This window comes from Hippocampus comes, unplaced genomic scaffold (assembly GCF_001891065.2).
Source record: "Hippocampus comes isolate QL1 unplaced genomic scaffold, H_comes_QL1_v1.1 scaffold106, whole genome shotgun sequence".
Classification (NCBI taxonomy): domain Eukaryota; kingdom Metazoa; phylum Chordata; class Actinopteri; order Syngnathiformes; family Syngnathidae; genus Hippocampus; species Hippocampus comes.
The window spans coordinates 915,170-937,576 of NW_017842055.1; the positions used below are offsets into that span (position 1 = coordinate 915,170).

The 22,407-nt window shown below is 49.5% G+C and overlaps 1 protein-coding gene across 1 annotated transcript in view; it reads right to left on the bottom strand.

Annotated features, from left to right (window-relative positions):
• rspo4 (R-spondin 4) overlaps positions 1 to 9,379 on the bottom strand; it is a 39,307-nt gene extending 29,928 nt beyond the window's left edge. Inside the window, exons 1-3 of the mRNA XM_019860440.1 lie at positions 8,813 to 9,379; positions 497 to 685; positions 118 to 255 (exon numbers count right to left, since the gene is read on the bottom strand). Coding sequence (XP_019715999.1) covers positions 118 to 255; positions 497 to 685; positions 8,813 to 8,885 — 400 coding nt within the window. The 5' untranslated portion in view covers positions 8,886 to 9,379. The remainder of the gene's footprint in view (positions 1 to 117; positions 256 to 496; positions 686 to 8,812) is intronic.
• Positions 9,380 to 22,407: the final 13,028 nt, after the last annotated feature.

Below are 22,407 nucleotides of genomic sequence, written 5' to 3' on the forward strand. Positions count from 1 at the left end.
TTTTTTTTGTGTTTTGAGCTTTTTTTTTTTTTTTTTTTCGACTTGTCTTGCAAATGTCATGTTGCTCGATCAAACGGTTTCCTTTTTTTTTTTGGGATGAATGTGGGCCTTCCTCACCAAGACATTGGGCGTCGTTCTTGACGGTTCCGGCGGGACAGTCGTTCACGCAGCGGCCGTTGTAGAGCCGGAAACCCGATTTGCACCGCGTGCAAAAATCCCGACCGAAGCAGCGCTCGCAGTTGGCCGGGCGACACTCTGCACACAACGGCGACGACGAGGGCACAATGTGAGCGTCGCGTACGCTGCGTAGAAACGATCTAAAATCCGGGCTACGGCGGGATGGATTAAAAACAAGTTGGGAAAAAGCAATGCAAGAAATCTTACTGGAGCGTCACTCAGCCGCGTCTAAAATGACAAGAACCTTTCAGTCGCCCTTGAAAACAGGCGTACGCGCACGGCGTCTGATGTTTTTGCACGAGTGTCGGCGTTTGCGTACTCAGGCAGCGGTTGAGGTGGGCTCCCCTCTGTCCAAAGTATCCTTCGGGGCAGGTGGTCAGGCAGCTGCCGTGCTGGGACACGCCGCGCCGCCGCAGCAGCAGGAAGAGGCGCTCGGCGCAGCGGACGCAGCCGTTGTCGTGGGAACACTCTTTGCAGTTGGCGCAACTCCCCGACCGATCTCGCTCGGCTGGGGGCGGCCGCAAACAAGAAAAACAAAAAAGGTCAATCAAAAAAAGTGCACTCCCAGCAACAGTTTTGCTCCAGGCGTGAACACGCGCGCGCGCTTTCACGCTTGCCATACCTGTCAACTCATACGGTTTAGCCATAGTTCGTACGGATTTTGTGCTGAATCTTACGTATATGGCCGTATCGCACAAATCATACGGATTCTGGAAATAGTTGTTCGTAGTTCCGTTTGCTTTTGCCCAGAATGGTGCTCGTCTACTCGAATGCTTTCATTTCCGCTAACGTTCCAGTAAATCACGCGGTTCCTAGTTGAAAACAGCAGAGTATTCATCGCATTCTTGGGTAGTGTACAAGCAAGTTCTACAAGGAAACAAATATATCGTTCATATTTCGTGGGGTTTTTTTTCTGCCGTTATTTTGACATATAAAATGCTTTGGTATGTTAGAAGGATTTTTTTTTTTTGCTCTTTATAAGGATTTTTTTTGCTAGTTTATACAGGTTGGCGCTCCGAAAAGTTGAACTGTGTGCGCTTGCGTTGTAAATGTGCTTATAAGAGGAAAGTAATAAGAAGACCCGGCCGGCTGTCTCTTCACATGCGCCCGTAATGTCAGCATGCGTCGATCCATTCGCTTGGCGGCGGGTGGTGGAAAGACCCGTTTATTCCTCACGTGCAAGCCAACATCGGGGCCCGGAGCGAATAATAATCTGCACGTTCTGACCACCCGTCGCCGCATTTGCTGGCCTTTAGTCCGTTTGGACTAAAGCGGGCGTGTCCGCAAGCGCTCGAATCCGCCTCCCGACCACCTTGTATCACCGCGCAACGTCTTAGGCGGGCCGCCGTGCCGCCGTGCCCGCCTCGCTTTGTGACCGCGGGTGTCGCTCAGTCGCAATCGTTTCTTACCAAGCGGAACGAGAACGTAATCCAGCACTAGAAACGGTCACAGCGGAACTCTGTTCCTACTCCGCCGTGCGTACAGCCCGACCTTTTAAAGAGGCATAGGACTGTCACGCGGAACGAGAGGCGAGTACCGATACGAGTGTTGGTACGGTATCAGGCCAATGCGGGGCACTCGCGGGGGCTGCCGACATCGGCCGCTCATGTTGAAGTTGAAAAAAAAAAGCACATGGAACATTGAATAAGTAAGTCGTCCTCTGCCGTAGGTGGCGCGACGTGGCCAATCATCATCTGCGTGTGTTGAATGAAGCGTTCCATCCCAAAAGTGCTCGCGGTGTCACGACTCCATATCGGCGAGTACTCAGAAAGTGCTTCTCCAACATCCCTCCTGGAAACGCCAACAAAGCATGTTGTGAACAGATTTCGAAATGAGAGCTCAACATCCGTCTGCCCGTTCGCATCAGCGGCATGACAAAAGCGGTCCATCGATGCAAGCGCAAATTAGATGGGAGAGTTTTAGTGGGCGCCCACGCGGCCGCTTTTCGCGACAAGCCCGCTCGTGTGCCTCCTTGATTTACAGGCCCGGCTGTAGAATTCCCGGTTAGAAGCTGGGACGTGGGTTAGGGAAGGAAAAAAAACAAAAAACCAAAAAACAATCCGAGATGGCGGCGACGCTCCTGCTCTTTGGTCTTTCTTTTCTTTTCAGTGTTTGGTGCGATTCTGACCGAGTCTCTGTTGGCTGACGACGGGCAATTTTGATGGTCCGTTTTCCGGGAGACGTACCCGCCGATCGCCTTTGGAGGCGGAAGCGCCGCGGCGGCGAACGCGGCGGTCATCCGCGATGCTCAAACGGGAACTGAAAGACGCCTCCGTTGATTCCCCGAGCGCACGGATGTACTTTGTCGCGCTGCGTCCCGGGCCCTGTCCATCCGCAGCTTTTGAGGGAATTTTCGCGAGCTTCCCGATCGGAAGAGGCCCGCGCTCCTCTCATTCAGCTTTTTCCGTCTTAAGCCGCTGGCTCAGGTTCAGCTTTCTCAAGAGCACTTTGAAAGCGTAATCGACGCTTTCGTCACATCTCGTCGTCATTCTTTTCTTTTTAAGATTAAGATATCCTTTATTTGTCCCACACTGGGCAAACTTACAGTCTACAGCAGCAAGATTGTGGGTAGAAAGAAGGAAGAAGAAAAAAAGACATTTGCTGCATATCGTAAGAATCGCTCGCAAAGAATCTGTCCTCTGTGAAGCGCCTCGGATTTTTACAATATACCGCATCTTGATTTCGCAACAGCTGCGGCTGTAACCAAAGCGCTCCCACAGAGCGTTTAACTTCAAGGAACAATCGCGCAACACCGTGACAAGAACGGGCCAACATGGCCGTCAAGTCCCCGTTGATCATGGCGTCGGCTGTCGGGGGGGCTTCGTGCGATCCGATGCGCGCACGCGCACCCGTGCCACCCTTGCCCAGCGTCCTCATCATGCGAGCACGACCAAAAGCAAACTTGTCGGGAACCATGAGATGTTGGTGTCGGTGTGCTTTTTCGATGCCATTTGAATGAACAAGCCTCCATTGATCAGAATATGCAAAATGCCATCGACCCTCGGTGAAGGCTGATCACTCTGAGCGGGTGTGAGCTAGCGAATCAGCGCAATGACTAAGACCAAAAAATGACGAGAGAGGACACAAAAGCAAAGCCACGTCCAAGAAAATGACATGATCTCGAAAATGAACCTCTCTTCTTATTTGGACGCGTTGCCGCTCGTATCGCGAGCGCGTCGAGGACGCGCGTGCATTTGAGTTTGTGAAACTCCGACGGCGGATGTTCCGATATGCGAGGACCACGCGGTGACACGCGGCCACCCACCCCCTCAGTGAGGCGCGGGGTCGCCCTGGCCGCCGCACCGAAAGCCTTTGTCCGTCCGTCCATTCACGGACGCATAAAACGGAGCTCGGTCGGCGCGCGTCACGGAAACATCTGTCTGTCAAGTCGCACGCACCGCATACTTGAATCTCCACATTGGTTTCGATGTCTTCGGCGTCGTTCTCAGGCTTCCGCAAAGCTTGCGAACTCGCTGATCGTTTGAATCGAGTCGGGCGTAGCTCGCCAGAGATGGGACGCGCTGCGGAAAGGGATCATCCAAAAGCCGATTTTTTGCGGAAATCAGGCTTTTGCGTCCATATCGTTGCCTAACTATTGTGAGGAATCATTAACGTCGTCGCTGCCTTCGGTCCTATCGTGATTAAAAACAGCATCGAACACATTTCAGAAATGTGCGTCAAACTGGTAGCCACTCACATGACTCAGTAGCCAAGAAGTAGCTGTCACGTCTCACTAAGGTTTCATGGAAGAAAACAGAAGATATTTACGCACACGCACACGCACGTGCAGTATAAGCTAGCGCGTGTCCATTCGCATGCACACGTGACGTAAATGTCCGTCTGTCCATTTTCCAAATGATTTTGACGCACTTGACGCAAACCAGCCCTTCCCAGTCACATACAACGGCAAAATGCTCAGGTGCGTCTGTCCACTTTTTGGAAGTGGGGGGGTGGGGGGGGGGGGCTTACTCGTCACATGTGCGACCCATCTGCAGAAAACTGCAAAGCCATTTGATGGACGCTAACCGGCAGCAGGTGGCGCAGGATGACAAAGGCCTCTCTGTGGCCACGGATGCCGCGGCGCCCGATCGGGTCAAGGTAGGAGCGCTACAGTTGAAATCCAAAGAATTTCAGGCACGTCTCCACACGTGCGCTTGATGTCGAACGTAGAGCAGACGCGTGGTCCTTCATGATTTGGACTGGCTGCAACAGGATTGTCCCTCCGGGCTTTCTGTGTACATCTTTGTCAATCTCTTTCCAAAGTCACGCTAAGCTCTCTGGTTGTTCACGGGCATAAATGGGATTTCCGCCGGAGTGAATGTGCGACATGATAAAAATGCCCGTCCGTTTGGACATTCCCCATCAAGTCTTTAACGGCGGCAGGTGCAAATGCGGCGGCGCCGCACACGCTTCTTTCAACCGCTCGTCCTTCCTACGGGAATGTTACGACGTAGACGTGCCACACGACGGCTGCGGAGAAGGCTCGCGACCATCGAAATGAGAGACGTTGCCGTTGCAAGGGGCAAATTAAGTGCTTTCGCCTCGCGGTTTGTGAGACAAAATGTGCATTTCCGCGCCTTATCAAAACATACCGCGGAGCAAAAAGGAAAATCATCCGCCGAGACATCCCGAAAGGGCTTCGGTGGGGAGCGGGCATGCGAGCCGCTCACGTCGGGGCTCGAGGTCCAGGCAAGTTTGGTGCCACGGAAGCCGTAGCCGCTAGCTAGCGGCGAGGCCCAGCTGGCTACTGGTGCGGCGAAACACATTTTGGAGTCGCGATGAAGACTCCGCATTTTTAGAGCTGGCGACTTGCTTGCCAAAAATCGATTGGAGTTGATCAAATCCTTTTCGTTAACACCCCCCCACAAATTCTTGAATAGGCTGAGGTCTACTGTGGAGCCCCGCATGCCTGTCCGTGCATTCACTTTTCAGTCCACGTTTCAGTATTTCAAAATGAATTATTTGTTGATTTATTTCTGGGGGTGTCGGAGCCAAACTCCACATTGCACATTTATGTCCATTTTTGGGAAGAAATTGGGGTTGGGGAGGGTGTTCCAAAATGTATTTCTGATGAGTGTCAATTATTTGCAGATTTTTTTTTTTTTTTATCTTGGCCCGCAGGTGTCTTCTGGATCACCGCCCAAAAAAAAAAAAAAAAAGATCTCATCACGAATCTGGCGGTGCTGAAGCGCAAATATGCGGGGGTGGACGGCGACCCCACCTTGAGCGACGCAGCGTTTGATTGCTCAGGCAAGACTTTGGAGTTGCTGAACAGCAGCCGAGTCAGGTCAAGTTTTCGATCACAAGTGGGGAAGTCAGATGAGAGGCGGTGGAAGGAAGCCCGCGGGGCCCGGACCGGCTCAGTGTGGGGAAACCACCGACCGGACGCAAATAGTCCACGCGGATGCGTGCAAGCGTTCCAAGAATGACTTTTCATCCGCACAATCGCTACTTTTCTTTTTGCCGCATACGGTACGACGCCGTGATTTCCGACGGCCTTCAAAGAAGATGCGATAAGCGTCACGCAACACCTTTTGTGCTCTTTCTCGCCCCGGAGGATGTAGAAGAGAACGATAGCGGCGTGGAAAAGCGAGCCTCTTTTTGATCAGAGAAAAATCGCACTTTATGATATAAATCGCACCATAAAACAGAATTGACCACAACGCAGGGAAAAAACAACAACTGTTTTGATTGCAGAAACAGCCGCCGGAAATGTCAAGCCTTGAGGGAGGGAACTTTGATGTCTGGTGGCGACAGTCACCGCAACCTTTTGCGGTTGAGCGTTTTCACGAAGGAAGAATAGCGCGGCTTTGTCGAAGATCTAAAAACATCCGAAAGATGTGAAGAGAGACGCGGCTCTCGTGCTTTGAATTAGCGAGCTTTGGGAAAAAGTTGCGAGTCTCCAGGGAAGAAGGGCTTCCTCGGCCCGGCGGATGATGTTAACGCTTAACGCCACATCTGTCTCCCTTTGCTCCACGCGATGACTAAAAAGGATCACCGAGCGTGCGTTTGATGTGTTTTGGATAAAGGACGGCGGAGGAAGTGCGAAGCGGAGGATGAAGACGTTAAGTCGTTGTTCAAAGACCGCAATGCGCGCGAGGCGACCGCAAGTCAAATTGCGGTTGAAAAGCTACAATTTTTGCTGCGGCGTCACGACTTCCCGATGTTCGATCACAAACGTCCCGCGCCGGCGCGGGACCGATTCACGACTCGAATCAAACGGTCGGCCGCGTCCAAAACCAAGTCTGCGCTCGCACCGAGCGGACCGAACAAACAACCGCGGTGACAAATTCTTTCTCGAAGGTCTTTGAGCCGGGCAGAAAAACCAAGTGAGGAGCTGACCGAGCGGCAGAAGTGAAAATAAGCGCCGTTCCCTTCCCTTCCCTTCCCTTCCCTTCCCTTCCCTTGGTGCTTGACCGGTTCCCTCCTCACCGAAGCTTGACAGATCCGACGCGCGAGGATCTAGCCTCACTCTGATCACTCAGCATTGTTGGCGAAGGCCACGTTCAGATTGGAGGTGTTCGCGCTCAGTTCACATTTTTGGGTGAAGGGCAGCTTGCGTTATTGATGTCTGCCTGCCTGCACGCATGTAGCGTTGACATTCCATCTTAATTGGAACCTTGGATGGTCTGCCGTGTGAACCAAATGTGTCCCTAAAAGGCCCCGCATGTGCAGGAGACGCCGTCGCTCGCAACGTTGCGCTTACGTAAGGAAACGTGCTCTCGTGGAAATCAAACGGTCGCCTTTAATCTACATCTCTATACTCAAAACACATTTTGAAGGTCTTGGACGGTCTCAGACTCGAGTCTTGAGCTACTTTTCCATTACGGGTTCCAGAAATGCCCGACCCCGGAAGGCACCGGCCCCCCCCCCCCCGCTCGGCCCCGCTCGGCCTCGGGATGCTTTTCCATTCAAACGGGCGGCCGTCAACGTGGAGCTCCGCCATCTCGTTTTCTGCGAGGCAAGTCTGCAGCCCGCAATCGCGCTCGTCCACCTCCAAAATATGAATTGCCGCTGTGCGGCAACATCGCAAATTACGGCTCATCAAATTTACAGAAGCTTTCAAATATGAATCGCTGCGTATGCTGTCGACAAAAAATCCATTTCCGGGTTGGAGCGAGTGAGACGCCGCCGGCCAACGTCATGACAAAAATACCGTACCGTACGGTATATACAGTCCACGTTATTGGAATTATAGTCGAACCTCGTGACAACGTACCTTGAAGGACATAACGAATCCGTCCGTTCGAACGGTCGGCCGTTGAAACCATTTCCAATCAAATGGCCGCCAGCTACGACGTACGATACAGCAAGAGCATTTACAGACGGAAAAACACGAACGGGGTCATACGATCTCAACATGTCAATTACAATTATGCGTGTAGGAAGAAAAAAAAAAAAAAAAACTCGAGACATGAAACAAACCACCGCAGCGTTCCTACTTGATCTCTGAAAACATTCCGTCGGCAAATGTTACTCGCCATAGCCGAGAGACCCCCTTTGGAAAGGGAGAGACCTTTTCGGCCTTCGCGGACAACGAGATTCGCTCCCGTTGAGCGGGCGGGCCTGTTTTCAAGCCACGTGCTGAAGAGCGCGCCGGCCGCGCCTCCGGGAATGACGGCGGCAAGTGCGACAACGGCCCGAGTCGGGCAGTCGTGTTGCTAAGCAACGGAGGGGAATCCCGCGCTGTACATTTTGTTCAGAAGCAAGGTGGCGGCGGCGGCGGCGGCGGCGGCGGCGGTCAGCTTTCCAGGGGTTGTTGGTCCTTACGAAGGCCTTTTCACTATTCGGTGGGCAAAATCCCGTCGTTATAATGAAGGCACGTTGAAACGTGAACGTTATAGGGGTGGAACCATCGTAAACGGGGTACGCCGAAAAGGGGTTCGACTCTTTCGTGCATTCGTATCAGACCCCAGCGTGCGTGTTTAGGGCTCAAAAAAGTCTTCGTCTTGAAATACGTACGATTTGCTTTTTTTTCCGACAAGAATTTCGATCTTTTGGAAAATGTCCGGGTGCCGACACTGCGCTTTTGGGCCGTCAAACGTTTTTAAAAGAAAATGAAACCGAAAGGGAGAAGGCTCTTTTTAATTGTTGGATCTTGTCACGGATTCTTACGGTGTCGGTCTTGTCGCGGTCTCGGTCTTTTCTTTGTCTCGCTTTCGGATTCGTCTCATTCCGAACTCTCAAAAGTCTCGCTCGGTCTTGTCTTCGTCTCTACTCCCAAAGTCTTGGTCTCCTCTCATCGGTCTCGGTGAGCGAGTTCTGGTCCCGGGCGAGACTTGGTCTCGGATAGCGGCTCTCGAGCGCAACGCGAACATCTCACGCGTTGATTTCATCATTTTTGGGGGATGACGACGGCCGCTACGCCGGGTGAAATCAATTTGCTGTTCAAAGTCTCCGATCAAAATCACACACAGGACTGGAAAATCCGCCAGCAGAAGACCGATTGTTGTCGGCGTCAATCCGATACCACATCAAAGCATGTTTCAAAGGCGCAACTAAAATTGCGCTTCAAAATCCAAATACTTTAAAGGAAGGTCACAACGTCAAAGCGTTGTCTCCGAAGAATATGCGAAGGCGGCTTTTAGGGGGAGCCCGGAAAGCGCGCGCATGAAATCGCGCCCCGCGTACTCACCGTCCCACCGACTCTGGCTCCTGATGGCGTCGCAAAGCAAAGACATCGCAATGGCGACGAGTGGCAAACGCATTTGGGCTCCTGGCGGGCGGTCGCATTCAGAGCCGGGCCGCCGACGTCCGCGGGCAAAGTCCAGACTTTGTGACCGCGCGCGGCCACGACGACGAGATGACGAAGGTGACGGAGGGGATGGAGCGGGTCCAGAAAAGAGACGATGACTTTATCCGTTCTTTGCCGGAGATCACCTGAGCGGGAAAGGAGCCGGATGGAAGGGAAGGGAAGGGAAGGTTCCTCCTTCTGGATGCTCTCAGAGGAACGCCGCCACTTACCGCCTCTGACGGCTTTTGCCATAAACGAGCTGTTTTTATCCTCCGCTCTTTTTTTTTTTTTTAACCCTTGCCAGGGTTGTAAGTGCTTCCATATTTGCAGCGCGATCTGCCTCCCCCTCCTCCCCCTCCTCCTCCTACTTCGTCGACTCTCCCTCCTCCCCCTGCTGCTCGATGTGTTCAGAATTCCTTTCCAAAATGACCTAATTGTCTACTACTGTACTCCTGCATCATTCCATAGTCCCCCCCCCCCCCCAAAAAAAAACTTATCCTTCTGATCTGTAGTCTAGTCAGGTCAACTTTATTTTGGCGGTTGTTCCTGAATTTATGAGGTCACTTCGGATGCGGCTGCCCGAGAGCGCGCCGCACCGCAGGGAGAAAAGGACGAATGAGGGCGCCCGAGGGGGCCCGCCCTGAGGCATCGCGCAGACGTGTAAATCCCACTTCGGGATGATTTACTGCAAAACGTACACGGCATGATCAAAACATACCAAATGCAAAGACCGAAAATAATACAAACCGACAAAGAAACAAGACACTCAACACTGAAATGTGTGAAGGAAAAAAAAAAAAGGGCTTTCGTTCAGTTTGCGCTACCTCCAAGCGGTTTCGCGTCGTCTCCTCATTCACCTGCTAGGCTGGGAAAAAAAAAAAAAAAAAAAACGCTTGGGTTGAAATTTGAACGGATTCCATTCATTTCTGTTATGAAAGTTGATTTCAGATATGGTAAGAGTAATGAGGAAATATTTGTAATCCATAGATGTCCAGAAATGTGGTGCTAAATGTCTTTTTTTTTTCACTACAAAGTGGTTCCCTGAACTTGTACATGGAATTATTTGTTGTCCGGGCTCGTAAACAAACCCCATTGTGTTTAAAATAAGAATTTAAAATAAAAAAAAAAAAAAAACCAAAAAAAATGGAGTTTTTCCGTGATGAAGTTCTCCAGTCAAATCGGAGCTGCAAAAAGCGCGTCAAGTTACGCAAGTGTCAAATCCAGTTTATTTTCAGATTCGGATTAGATGATGTGAAATATGCAATTTCACGGAGCACATGAGAAAACACGATTTAAAAAAAGCCCCGATTTTTCATCGTTAGCCCCCCCCAGCCATGCCGTAAAAGAAGCAATAAAATGCCATTCCAGGGAGGACATATGGATTGTAAGACACGACGTCGTTCACAATCACAATATACGTTGCTACGTTGCAACGGATACTAAACAAAAGTTAAGAGGCACAAAAGTGCCGGCACATGTTGTTATTCATGTAACCATCTTCTGAAATTTATAGCAAAGGCCTTATCGGCAGTTTGTCTTTTTGTCTCCTGTGGTGTTGGATTCCGTTGCTTAGCCCCTCTTACTTACCGCGTCGTCAGACCAAAAGCACTTTTGTGCAGAGGGATTCGCACAGTTGCCTCTGAGAGAGACGCGAGTGAGATGCTCACGACTGTCTGTCTGGCTGACGAATTGAGTCGGGGCAACTGAGGCCAAACCATTCGGTGCCTTATACACGGGCCTCGCATCCGCAACGTTATGAAAAGTGGCCCAGTTGAAACGATTGTGCTTTTGCTCGCTGTCACGAGCACGGTCACAACAAGCGCGTTTCGGAGGCGCGGCAAACCTGAGCCGACCGACGGCGAAATCAACCCACCTTCATCCACATGCATCATCAGCGCCGGGGCCCACCATGCATGCGTCCTCGCCCCCCTTTTCTTTTCTTTTCTCTCTCTCTCTGTCTCGCCACAAAGGACTGCACCTCACTGCACCCGGACGACATCGCGGCACATTGACAGGAAGCGGAGCGAGCGGCGCTCTGGTGCAGGAGACGCAACCTGGAAGCGGACACCCTCAAGGCCCTAAAGATGATCTTGGAACTTAAGGAAACCTTGTTGAGCCCAGCTGCAGCGCGCGCTCTCCAGCGGCCCCGTGTCAACAGTTGAGAGCTTTAAGTTGCCGGCTCTTAGGACCTGAAGTGGGAGACCGACATCAACTCCGTCCACACAAAGGACTCCTGCGGTTTCTGTTGAGGCGCTTCTAGACAACGCTAGCACCTCACTCGGCATCGTTTGCATAACGCTTGTTGGATCGGCATTCCCCCACTACCGGATGCCTTTCTATTGCTTTTGAACTCGCTGTTGGCAGATTAAAGAAGGTTCTGAGGCGACGTGCTATTTCCTGATCTTAGATGAAAATCCAGTTTAATGTGATATTTTACCCCCCCCCCCCCCAAAAAAAAAAACAACAGATGTTTGCACGGAACAATACTGATTTCTGAGAATTTTCTGAAGGTCTCATGGCGGGTGGCGTGTGTGGCTGAACGAATCCCTAAATTAAGAGGAATAAATGAATTGTTCCTTGGACATTGGCCAACTTCATTTTTTTCCAAAGTTACCCAACTGAACTCAGGGGAGTTTTTGAGGAGAGTTATTTCTGATTTCTTTCTTTTTTTTTTTCCACATTGTGATCACAATGGAAACCAGCTCTGAAAAGATCTAACATCCTAACCCGACAACAAAGACTCGGCAGCAAACGACAAAATAGAACAAAATAACCAAAACACCTCTGCTGGAGCACGTTGCCATCCAGTATTTAATGGACGTCCATCCGTTGTCCTCTCGCATATTTGCGCACCATATTGGCCCACACACACACACACACACACACACACACACACACACACCACATGCGGCATATTTCCGTCATAAATTCGTGTCCGATGCATCCACAGTATAGCGCTAGCATGTTTACTATGTGTAACGTCTGTCATGTAGCATGTTAACACAATTTTTCATATCAAAGCACCTGACTTGTACGAAACACACGGTGATTGTTCTGTGTACCTGGAATGTACAGCAGCTTACATTATAGTTGATGTCCTACACAGCTCCAATGTAGCACATCTACCCGAGTTATCAACTATCAATATGAATCTGTCATTTAGCTCAGTGGTCCCCCGAGCCCCGGGTTGCGGACCGGCACCGGTCTGTGGGTCATTTGGTACCGGGCCGCACAGAAAGAATAAATAATAGAAGGCTACATTTAGTAGACAGTATCAGGAGTCCTACTTAAAATACGGTTTTATCTCAAGGGGAGATTTACACGCACCAAGCCCACTCTGCATAACATGCGGCGACGGTGAGTCGTATTTTTCATGCGCTTTGTATTTGCGGCAAATCTTATTTTGAAGGCCACTTTATATGTTACCATAGCGACCAGATAGGACGTTCCTCGTGTCATGATTCGTGTTTATTTTTATGTTTCGAAAGTAGCACGGTTTTCATGCAAGTCGCGTCATATTATTTTGTCGGACAGTGAAACTCCTCTGCAACGAAACCTACATGGGCGAAAACCCCCTAGTGTGAAAACATTTTCATTCATGAAAGCCATTCCCACTTTTCTGCTCCCCCTACAACGAAAAGTCCCCCTGTTCCGTTATACGAAATCTTTTTCTCTGATCTTGCCTCGCAACGAGATTCACTACAACGAAAACCAGCCTTCCGCAAAAGTCTAATCCGACCTCAGCGTGCCACAGCGACCTCTACTGCTTCGTTCGGAAACGGCAACAGCAACCGCCACACTTGTTTACACATTCGCCGTAGTGCAGGAAGTATTTGTTTCACACGCGGCACCAACGTTGCATTGCCAAAATGGCGACAAAACGGACCTTTGCGTACCAAGAAGTTCAGAAAAGAAAAGCTTTAACGATTGAAGACAGGATCAAGGTCATAAAAATGAAAGATGGCGGAAGCAAGACATTATGCAAGAAATTGTTGGAAGTGAAAGTAAATGCTGATCGTAAATTTCGCAATTCCTTTCCCCTTTTTTCCTTCTACGCTGGCTATTTGAAGTGTCAAATAAGTGTATGCTCATACTTCAGTACACATATACATTTTGCGTGTGTGTTTGTGTTTACGTCTGAGATCAAATTTGCTACAGTGAAAAGTCCCCTGTTGTGAAAAATTTCTTGCTGCAAGCATGATTTCGTTGTAGAGGAGTTTCACTGTATTTATCTGAACATCTTAAAGGCCGCTCCCTGAAAATATTGTTTGACATTAAACCGGTCTGTGGGACAAAAAAAAGTTGGGGACCGCCGATTCCGCTGACATCTCTCACATTTTATTTTCCGCATGCGTGACGTATGTGGCATATGTATTCACATCCTGTGCGTCTGAGAGCGTGCGTTTGTCTTTTGGGCATCCGGCTCGATGAGCGCGGCCGACATCGAAAGTACTGTACGTGTGGGTAGGTGTGTCTGCGTGCGCTTGTGATTGGAGGACACGTGGAGAAGACAGTGCGTCACGTCCGGACCCTTAGGTCTGGCCTCTGACGCGTGCTAACACGCATTAGCCTCAATATGAAAGCCAGCCAGGCCAAGTCAAACAAGGATTCCTATTCATACACGCTTTCTCCAAACACCCCCCGTCCCATCCCTACATACGCACACACACACACACACACACACACACACACACACACACACACACACACACACACGCACACACGCACACACGCACACACACACACACACACACACACACACATTCTAAACAAGCCTCAATTTGTACATGGCCTGCAGGCTGGGTGAAGATCTGCATGACGCACACGGACGCACATAAACTCACAATGTATTACTAAAAAAAAAAAAAGCTGATTGCAAGAGTCAGGACGACTTGCTGGAGTCGTCACATCAGTTTGGAAAGTAACAGTGTGAGTGGCGCTTTCTTTATGATCTGAGGAGGAAAGAGCTGATTTAAAATGCTTTTGACGTTTCCTCTTCAAGTCAGTTCACACTGTTTTACTTTTACTTGAGTAATTATTTGCACAGGACCTGTCGTTTGACTGAGGTCATTTTTTTTGACATGAGTAAATTGCAGTTGACCCGACAGAACTTTTTTTTCCCCCATCTCCGCAAACCATGAATTCGTTTTCATGAGACTCACTGGGCTTGACTGAAGCCTCGACCTCGCGTGATGTTTAGCGCAACGGCCACCGTTATTGATTTCATTCTCTCGAAGAAATTTGTCATATCTCTAAAACGAAAATTATGAGACAGAGCCTGAGTGACCATGGGATCATTTTGTTAACAAGGAAGTGCAAAAAAAAAACCCCGCCCCACCAAACGCCAATCCGCACAATGCAAGAAACACTGTCATTGATAAGCATCCGTCAAGGATATTAAGAATAAGAAATCATCGAATGTTTTAGAATGTCAAAATGCGGAGGTTCCACTTCATCACTCCAATTCTGCTTTTCTCTCGACACTGCGGCTCCATTGGAAATTGCTCAGTAGGAAACCAAGATCCGACAAAGGGATCAATGAAGAACATTCTTCGGATGCTCCCGTAGTGTTGAGATTTATGAAGAGGAAGACCTCTCCAGTTTGCCGCGTTTCAAAGCGTCAAGAAATGAGGTCAATCGAATTTTTGTTGACTTAAGTCAAATGCAAAGCCAATAACATCAGGCTTGATATGAATGGCGTGGTGTCATCTCAGAAGGAGGAGGTTGGTGGAACGTCTCACTTGCCATTTCGCTACTAATGCGGAGCTCCATGTCGTGATTTCTGTGGTCCAAAGACGCCGGGCCCGTTTGAGTTTCCCAAGATGCCGTTTTGAAGCTCATTTGTGGACTTAAACCCCCAGCGAGGGCTTCGCGCCAGACCCGCTCCCGGCCCGCTTTTTTTTTTTTCAGCAGTGCCGCGGGGCTCGTCACTCCCTTTTGGCGGCTTTCGGATTGACTTGACAGTACAAAGACGGCCCCGGCCCCGAGGGAATTCAAGAAAGCAAGGGTGATTACTTCGTTTAAAAAAAAAAAAAAAAAAAAAGAAAAGCGATCCAGGCGATTCCAGAGCAAATATCAGGTGCCTTGCGGAGAAGAGCGGAAACGTTCGTCAAACAGCAGCTACTCTTTTCTCCGAATTTGACCCCTGGTTGTAGGACGGCCGACGCAACAGAGACGCGCGTTTCAGCTGAATAAGATGATAACCTTGACTATCTGAAAGACAATCTGATAAGAAGACCTTTACTTGTCTCTCCACGGAGAAATTGCCAATTTACAGCAGCAAAATGATGAAAGGGAGAACGTAGAAGACAAAAAGGATGTCAAGAAATAGAAATAGAAGCATATTAAAAATGGGCGAGCGGGGGTGGAGTCGCGCTTTTCAGGAGCGTCTGACAGCAGTCGGCTCGGCGGCATCGCATGGCGCGCTCTGAAGGTAGCGGAGCTCTTCTGGTGTCAAAAGAAAACATTTCAAAATGGGATTTACTCGGGCGCCGAGCGCTTGGCGCTCACGTACCAAGCGGAGGAGACCACAACGTTCAACGACGGCTCGCCAACCAAAGGGCTGAGTCAACTGTCTCTATTCGATTGAGAGCACACTGCGGGAAGTCTCAATTTCAAGCATACTGTAGATCATTGAGGCCCTCTTGGAGGCCATTTTCCCAAAACCACCAACATATGTCCCCGCATGGCGACTCTCAAATTGACTTTGGCATTTCCAGATCTGTTTGTTTGCCTGCCTTTGATGTTCGCAAAACACTCGACGTTTATTGAAGACTCATCTGCTTTCACTGATTTCTTTATTTTTGCTATGTTTGACGTCACCAAACTTTTACAATTATGAGTCACGCGCCTCATGTGCTGCAAACGGCGCAGTGAATGACGCCGGTGAACTCTCGTCACTGAAGAGCGTGCAAAGATTTCCGTCCGTTTTGTGATGACGAACCATACTTTTGTTTTTGAAGAAAAATGTCACTTCCCGAAGACAGGAATAATCACCGGGTCCAACGTATGCACGACACAGTGACACCTGGGTCCTGCTCACACCGCAGACCGTGTTGTGGCAAAAAAAAAAAAAAAAGCGCAGCCCATCTATGTGCAAGCGCACACACAATATTGAAGTGGGTACTAATAGGCGCGCGCACGCCAAAGACTTGATCTTGCACCCCCAAACACACGCACGTAACACAACACGCTCACGCACATTGAAAAGTGGGGACCGACAGAACGTGGTCAAACCGCGTGTCAGCACGGCGCATTCGAGTCACAAAAACGCGCACGTACGTGGATGAAGAATCTGCACGTGTGCGAGTTTGTCCCACATGACGGCTGCGACAACGTGAGCGCAACTCAACTCAATTTGTACGCAATGTGTCATATTCGCCATCTTTCGAAAACGTGTGTCGTTTCCCACTTGAATGTTTCAGAACATGAAACAAATGTAAACGGCCGGTCAAGAGTAAACCACCTCAATGTTAAATGACATCAAACGGGGGGCGCCCAAACTTTTTGGACCGAAGATCGACTTTTCCATCGCCCAACCTCCCGCCATCGACCCTTTAGCGCGCACGCGCACGCACGTCGTGATGAGCGACAGCCTGACACGAGGCCCGCTATTGCCGCACTTTTGCGGCCCGTTAACTAGCGTAGCTCACGCGTAGCGCTTTGAAGCGCTTCCCTCGGCCCTCCGGATTGCCATTCTTTGCCCGCGCCCTCGGCGAATTGTACACCAAACAAACTCTGAATGAGAATCGCGATAACGACAAAGGATAGAGCGCAACGGCTCTGATCACAAGCCGCGATTGCAGACGGCCGAGCGCAAACAACTTCCGGTGACGCAGGTCGCGCGCCACCGGAGATTAAAGATTGAGCCTTTCTTATTTCTTTTCTTTTCTTTGGATACTTTTTGTGAAAATGAGACTGATCGGAAGATTAGGGTGCAGTGTACATGAACACCCCAAAAATAGATATCACTAACATGCACAAATACACACAAATGGTTGTTTGCTTTTTTTTTTTTTTTCCTCCTCGACACCCCTCGCGATCGACTTGGGACCAGTCCGCGATCTAGCGGTCGATCGCGATCGACGTAACGGGCACCCCTGGCATAAAAGGTCCGTTTAAATTCTTGCTCCAACAGCATTTCCGTCGATCGCGGCACCTCGTCCGGGCCCCGAAAAACGAGCAGCCCCCGCTCCATCGCATTGCCGCAACCATATTTGAGCGTTGCGAGGATCTTCTTCGTTTGCAATGCTGTGTTACATTGAAGCCAGATGTGGCAAGACGCACATCTTCCAAAAACCTCAACGTTGCTTTGGTCTGTCGGTCCGTAGAATAGCCTCCCAAATGTCTTGGGAAATACTCAGATGTTTTTTTTTTTTTTTTGCAGAGGGAGTTCTTCCTTTCCAACGACGTGTACAAAATAAGTACGAATTTGAAAAGAGGGAAAATACTTCATTCAGGTCACAGCGGCTGAGGGGTTCTTTTCAAGGGTGTTTGAATTGGAGTGTGTGTGTGTGTGTGTGTGTGTGTGTGTGTGCGTGTGTGCGTGTGGGAAGTTCAAAAACTGCTCCCGTCCTGACAAAGCTGAAACATATTTTAAGAGTTGCGTGACCGGGGCCATATGAAACCCCAGGCCACTTTGCAGGCCTCTAAAATAGCGTCATATCAAGAACAGCCTCATTGTTGGAAATCATGTAACTGGCAAATCGTTGAAATACTTTCAAGGCCCTGTCGGGGCACATGTTTAAAAGCCAAATCTTATCTGCACCCTGCCGCACTCTTTTTGCTTATGTAGGATGGAAGACAGACCAATCTTAGTCCAATGACAAATTTACCGTTGATGACATTCTTGTTCCTTTGTGTTTTTGTGTGTGCGTGTGTCATAGCACAAGCCCAATTGATTTTCTTTTCTTTTTTTTTTTAAAAACAACATCTGAGCCAAAATCTTCCATGCGTGCGAGCAGAGCTGCTCTACCAAGTCCAAATCGAAACAAATGTATTTTCTACGTTGGCAGCGCAAAAAGCAACAGCAACACCTGTCGGAACCTGGTTGAAGAACCCAGTTGGAAAAAACAAACAAAAGAAAAAAGGCAGATCAACAAGGAGTCAAAAAGGCGAGCCAAAACCAATAACAGACTGAAACAAAACCTCATGTTGGAACTTTGGGATAAACAGTAAAAGAACAAAAAAAAAAAATGGTAAACGGCCATTCTTGTTGAACCCCGTTTGGAGAATCCTGCGACAGAGCAAAAACAAAAGAAAAAAAAAAAACCCCGTTTGGATCCGAGGTGGGAAATCTCAGCAAAGAGAAAAGAGAACAAAACGCAGGAACAAAATACGACAACACCTGTTGGAGCTCGGGGTTACGTTAGGACAAGAAAATAGAGTGCCAAAAGCCATTAAAAACACCAATTGGTAAAACCTTTTTGGTAAGAAAAAAAAAAGAGCATAAGCCATGAGGAAAAAAGAAATAAAAATCCCACCACATGTTGGGCAACCTGTGGTGAAAGACGGAGAACAGACACTAAAAGGCAACAGCTTGCGGTGCTGAGGCTGATGCTTTGTGTGGTCATAATGCAGTCAAGATCCAAATGGGAGCACAACTCGACCAAATACAGCCGAGCGTTTCGTGGCTTTTCAATCAAAGTATTCACCACATAAAATATATGATTCACATTGAGCCAAATTAAAGTGGCTGCAAATTGTTACCCCAGACCGCCCATGTCAAACTCAAGGCCCCGGGGCCAGATCTGGCCCGCCACATCATTGGATTTGGCCCACGAAAGCAAATCAAACATTTTGACTTCTATGATGCTTGCTAAAATTTGGACCAAAATGTTCTCGTATGTAATAGACATATACTTGCTTGTTACCAAAACCCTCATTACAGTCATTTAAACGACAGTTGAATAAAGCATTATTCTTGACTTCTTCATATAGTTTCACAGTCGTAACGGCGCCCCAAGGCAACCGCTCACTATGATGTGGCCCACGACAAAAGTGAGTTTGACACCCTTGCCCTAGACAAAAAAAAATTCAAAAAAAGTTCTTGTTGAATTGACTCAATCTGATTTTGTCAGGTGGCTGCACGAAATAAAATCGTCTGCTTCCAGATGATTTTTATTTTGGTTTGGGCAACCGCTTGACAAAATCAAATTGAGTCCAAAAGCTCTTTCAAGTAGGCAAGCCCCCCCCCCCCCCCCATTTTTAAAATTCGCCTTCAAACTCATTTTTATTCTTTGGCATGAGATTTGATTCGTAGTTTGACCGTTTTTTTTGTGCTTTCTACTGTCTGCGTGATTCATTTCTTGTTTATTTTGTTGCTTTTTTTTTTTTTTAAGTGGAGGAATATTTGATGAATTGTCTAGGGAACACTTGTCACAGATATAAAAGAGGTCGTGTAGCTTGAACTTACCCTTCATTTTAGGACTGATTTCCTGCCTCAGCTAATCAGGTCAATTTCACAGTTTTACACACGATTTTCCAACTCTCCAAAATCGTTTCTTTTACCGTGCGGCGCACCTGTTGTGAACTGGTCGGACAACCCGAGGAGGGAGAAAGAAAAGAGCAAAGATCAATCACAAAGACCAACCACAACATGTGTGGGATCCTGGGATGAGTAAAAAAAACAAACCCCACGCAAGACAACAACAACCCCTACTGAAACCTGGTTTGAGAACCGCGCAAGACAACAACAAGACATTTTGAAGCCCGTTGCGAGAACCGCGGCTTGAACAATTTGGAGGCTGTCTTGCGGAACACGGACGCAGATGGAGGGGAAGAAGAGCAAAAAGAAGCAACTAAAGCGCCGACGTCATGAGGGCCACCACCTCCGGTCTTGCTGTTGTTTGGTTCCCGCACGTGCTTTCAATCAGGAGCATTCCGCAAGATGACACGTTTTGAACAAAACCGGAATAGGCCGCAAATGGTTTCCCCGGCAGCGTAACCCCCACGCTTCCCGCGAGCTGCGGGACGGCACCGAGATCTGACGGGTCAAGAGGAAGTCGTTTCGGGGCGACGGCGAGGTTGCGTCCGCGCGGCGACGAGTTCTGTCGGGTCATCGGGAAGCTCGGGCGGCGCAGCAGAAGTTCAAGCCGACAAACGGGAAGTTGTGTCCGGACAACAGGAAGTCAAGTCCGACAAACGGGAAGTTGTCTCAGGACGGCAGATGCGCCGCTTGGCCGTGGACCGCTGCCGCCCTCTGCTGGACTTGGATGCTTACTGCCGCTCCAGCTCCTTCCTTCCTTCCTTCCTTCCTGGTTGGCAGAAACTTCCGTTGACGGTGTCGAGGTGGTTTCTTTATTACGGTACAGGAGGATCGTTTTGGGGGTCTTTTTTTTTTCTTCCCCAAATGATGCTTTCAAGCCAGCTTGACGGTTTCAAACAAGTGTTGCTTTGAAATTTGCCCTTTTCATGGATGACTTTGTGTGTGTGTGTTTGTGGGTCGCGTGAATGCCTGCAGTATGTAAGTGTGTGTGTGTGTGTGTGTGTGTGTGTGTGTGTGTTATTGTATGGGACGAAGCTCCACCGGCCTCGTGCTGAGCAACACAAAGGCGCGCACACGCACTCACATCACACACAGTCGGCGCGATCCAAGAGTGGGTGTTTACGAGCACATGTGCGCTGCACGCTGGGCTTTTTGCATCGAAAAGCGTAATCACGCTATTACCAGCCGCTGTCCCGCAGAGATTTTGAAGTTGTTGTTGTTGTTGTTTTGCGGCACCATCAAATGTTATGAGAAGTTAATAACCTTCAATCATGTTTCCTCCCTCCCCTTGTTAGCGTGTTGAAGGCGCAGTAAACGTTCCTCAGTGTTTGCTTTAACGCCAAAAAGTCTGAAATGGAGCGCGAGGCGGGTCCGTAGAGTTACGATACACTTAAAAAGAATGAAAAACAGAGAAACAAACGGTCGGAAAGCTGGTCCGGGAAGTTCGGGGAGGCTTTCGAGCGAGAGTGTCACTTTTGGACTGGACGGAAAGGACTTGATAGTTTGCCTCGCGCGCGAAATTTGCAGCCGGACTGTCACGTCAGAATGCGCGCGAGCTGTGGATGACGTCGATCGGATGCGAAAAATAAGGGTTAAAATCCCCCAATTTCATTTTGCACCTTGCCAGGCTGCTTTTTAGCGGGTGCCCCACGCCAGCCCTCATCTATGATTGAAGACGAGGGCGTCCTGTGGAGGAATGTCGGGGAACAGATGGACGCCCTCATTAGAGCAGCTTTGCATTGTCTCGCCCAAAAGGAAAAAAAAAAAAGGGAGAGCGAGAGACGCGCGATCATTAGCGCGTGAGGAGAAAAGCACGCTTTGAGGGCGTCGTGTCGATGGAGCGAGCGCATGGAGAGCGAGAGGAGCCGGGAAGGCTTCGGGCGTCGACCGGAGAGGAAGGACAAATCCACCGCAATGGTGCGATGCGGCCTTTCTCATCAGCGGCCACGAGTAGCACGCGGCAGACGCCAAACAATCACTCCGATGTCACTGACGACAGGAACTAACCGACTCACGGACTTTCTACCCACTGACTCGGTCGGTAAATGATTCTCTTCAAAGGCCCCGTTGAAAAAGCCGACCAAACTGCCAAGCCATTTCCCGCCCCGCAGGAACTTTGGACTGTGGCTCTTAGTTGTTGTCGTCATTGCGGTCCGAAATCCTAAGGGCAGCCGTTTGTCATGTTTATCTGCCGTTTCCGAGATGACCTCGACTGCCGTTGGCGCGGGTCCCGAATGAATTGTCCCGGGCAGCGAGCGGCACGAAGCAAATCCTTTTTTTATTTATTTTTTTTCTCTCACAGATTTAACAGCAATTAGCGGCATGCGGACCGACCGGTGGGCCGTATCGGCGCCGTCGCGTTCCTATCACGCGGACATATTGCCGCCGTTGTGTTCGGAATGCAAATGGCTCCCGCCCGTCATGCATTATGCATTCATTTGGGATTTCAAGCGACGCGCGCGCCTTCATGCATCATTCATGGCGCCGAGCGCGTTTAGCGCCTCGTTTGTGTTTCGCGACTCCGCCCGAGTTGAATAATACAACGCGCCGTCGACGTGACGGGTCGCGGGGGCGCGGGTGGTGACCGCTCCGCTTGGCGCGCTCAACTCATACCTTATTTCCCTCATTATTATACGGTCGAAAACAAAACAAAACAAAAAAAAAGTTCCACTGAATTTCAGGGCAATGCTTCATGTTGGAATTTCAAGCTTTGACTCTTGCTTGAATTCTACATGAATGGCTAACGAACTAACTCATTTACCGACTGACTTATGACGCCGAATCCCTCACCACGCACCCTGCCAGCTGTCCGGCCGGTCAGCCGACCGACCGATTAACCACAGAAAGCTTGACTGACTGACGAATGAAGTCCCAAACTCGCTCCCTGACTATCAACAGAATCCAAATGACTAATTGAGTCACATCAAATCATCTGACTGACAGGTTCATTGACGAACCGACCAACTGACTGACCGACTACTAACTACACTACCTACCTAAGCGGCAGACA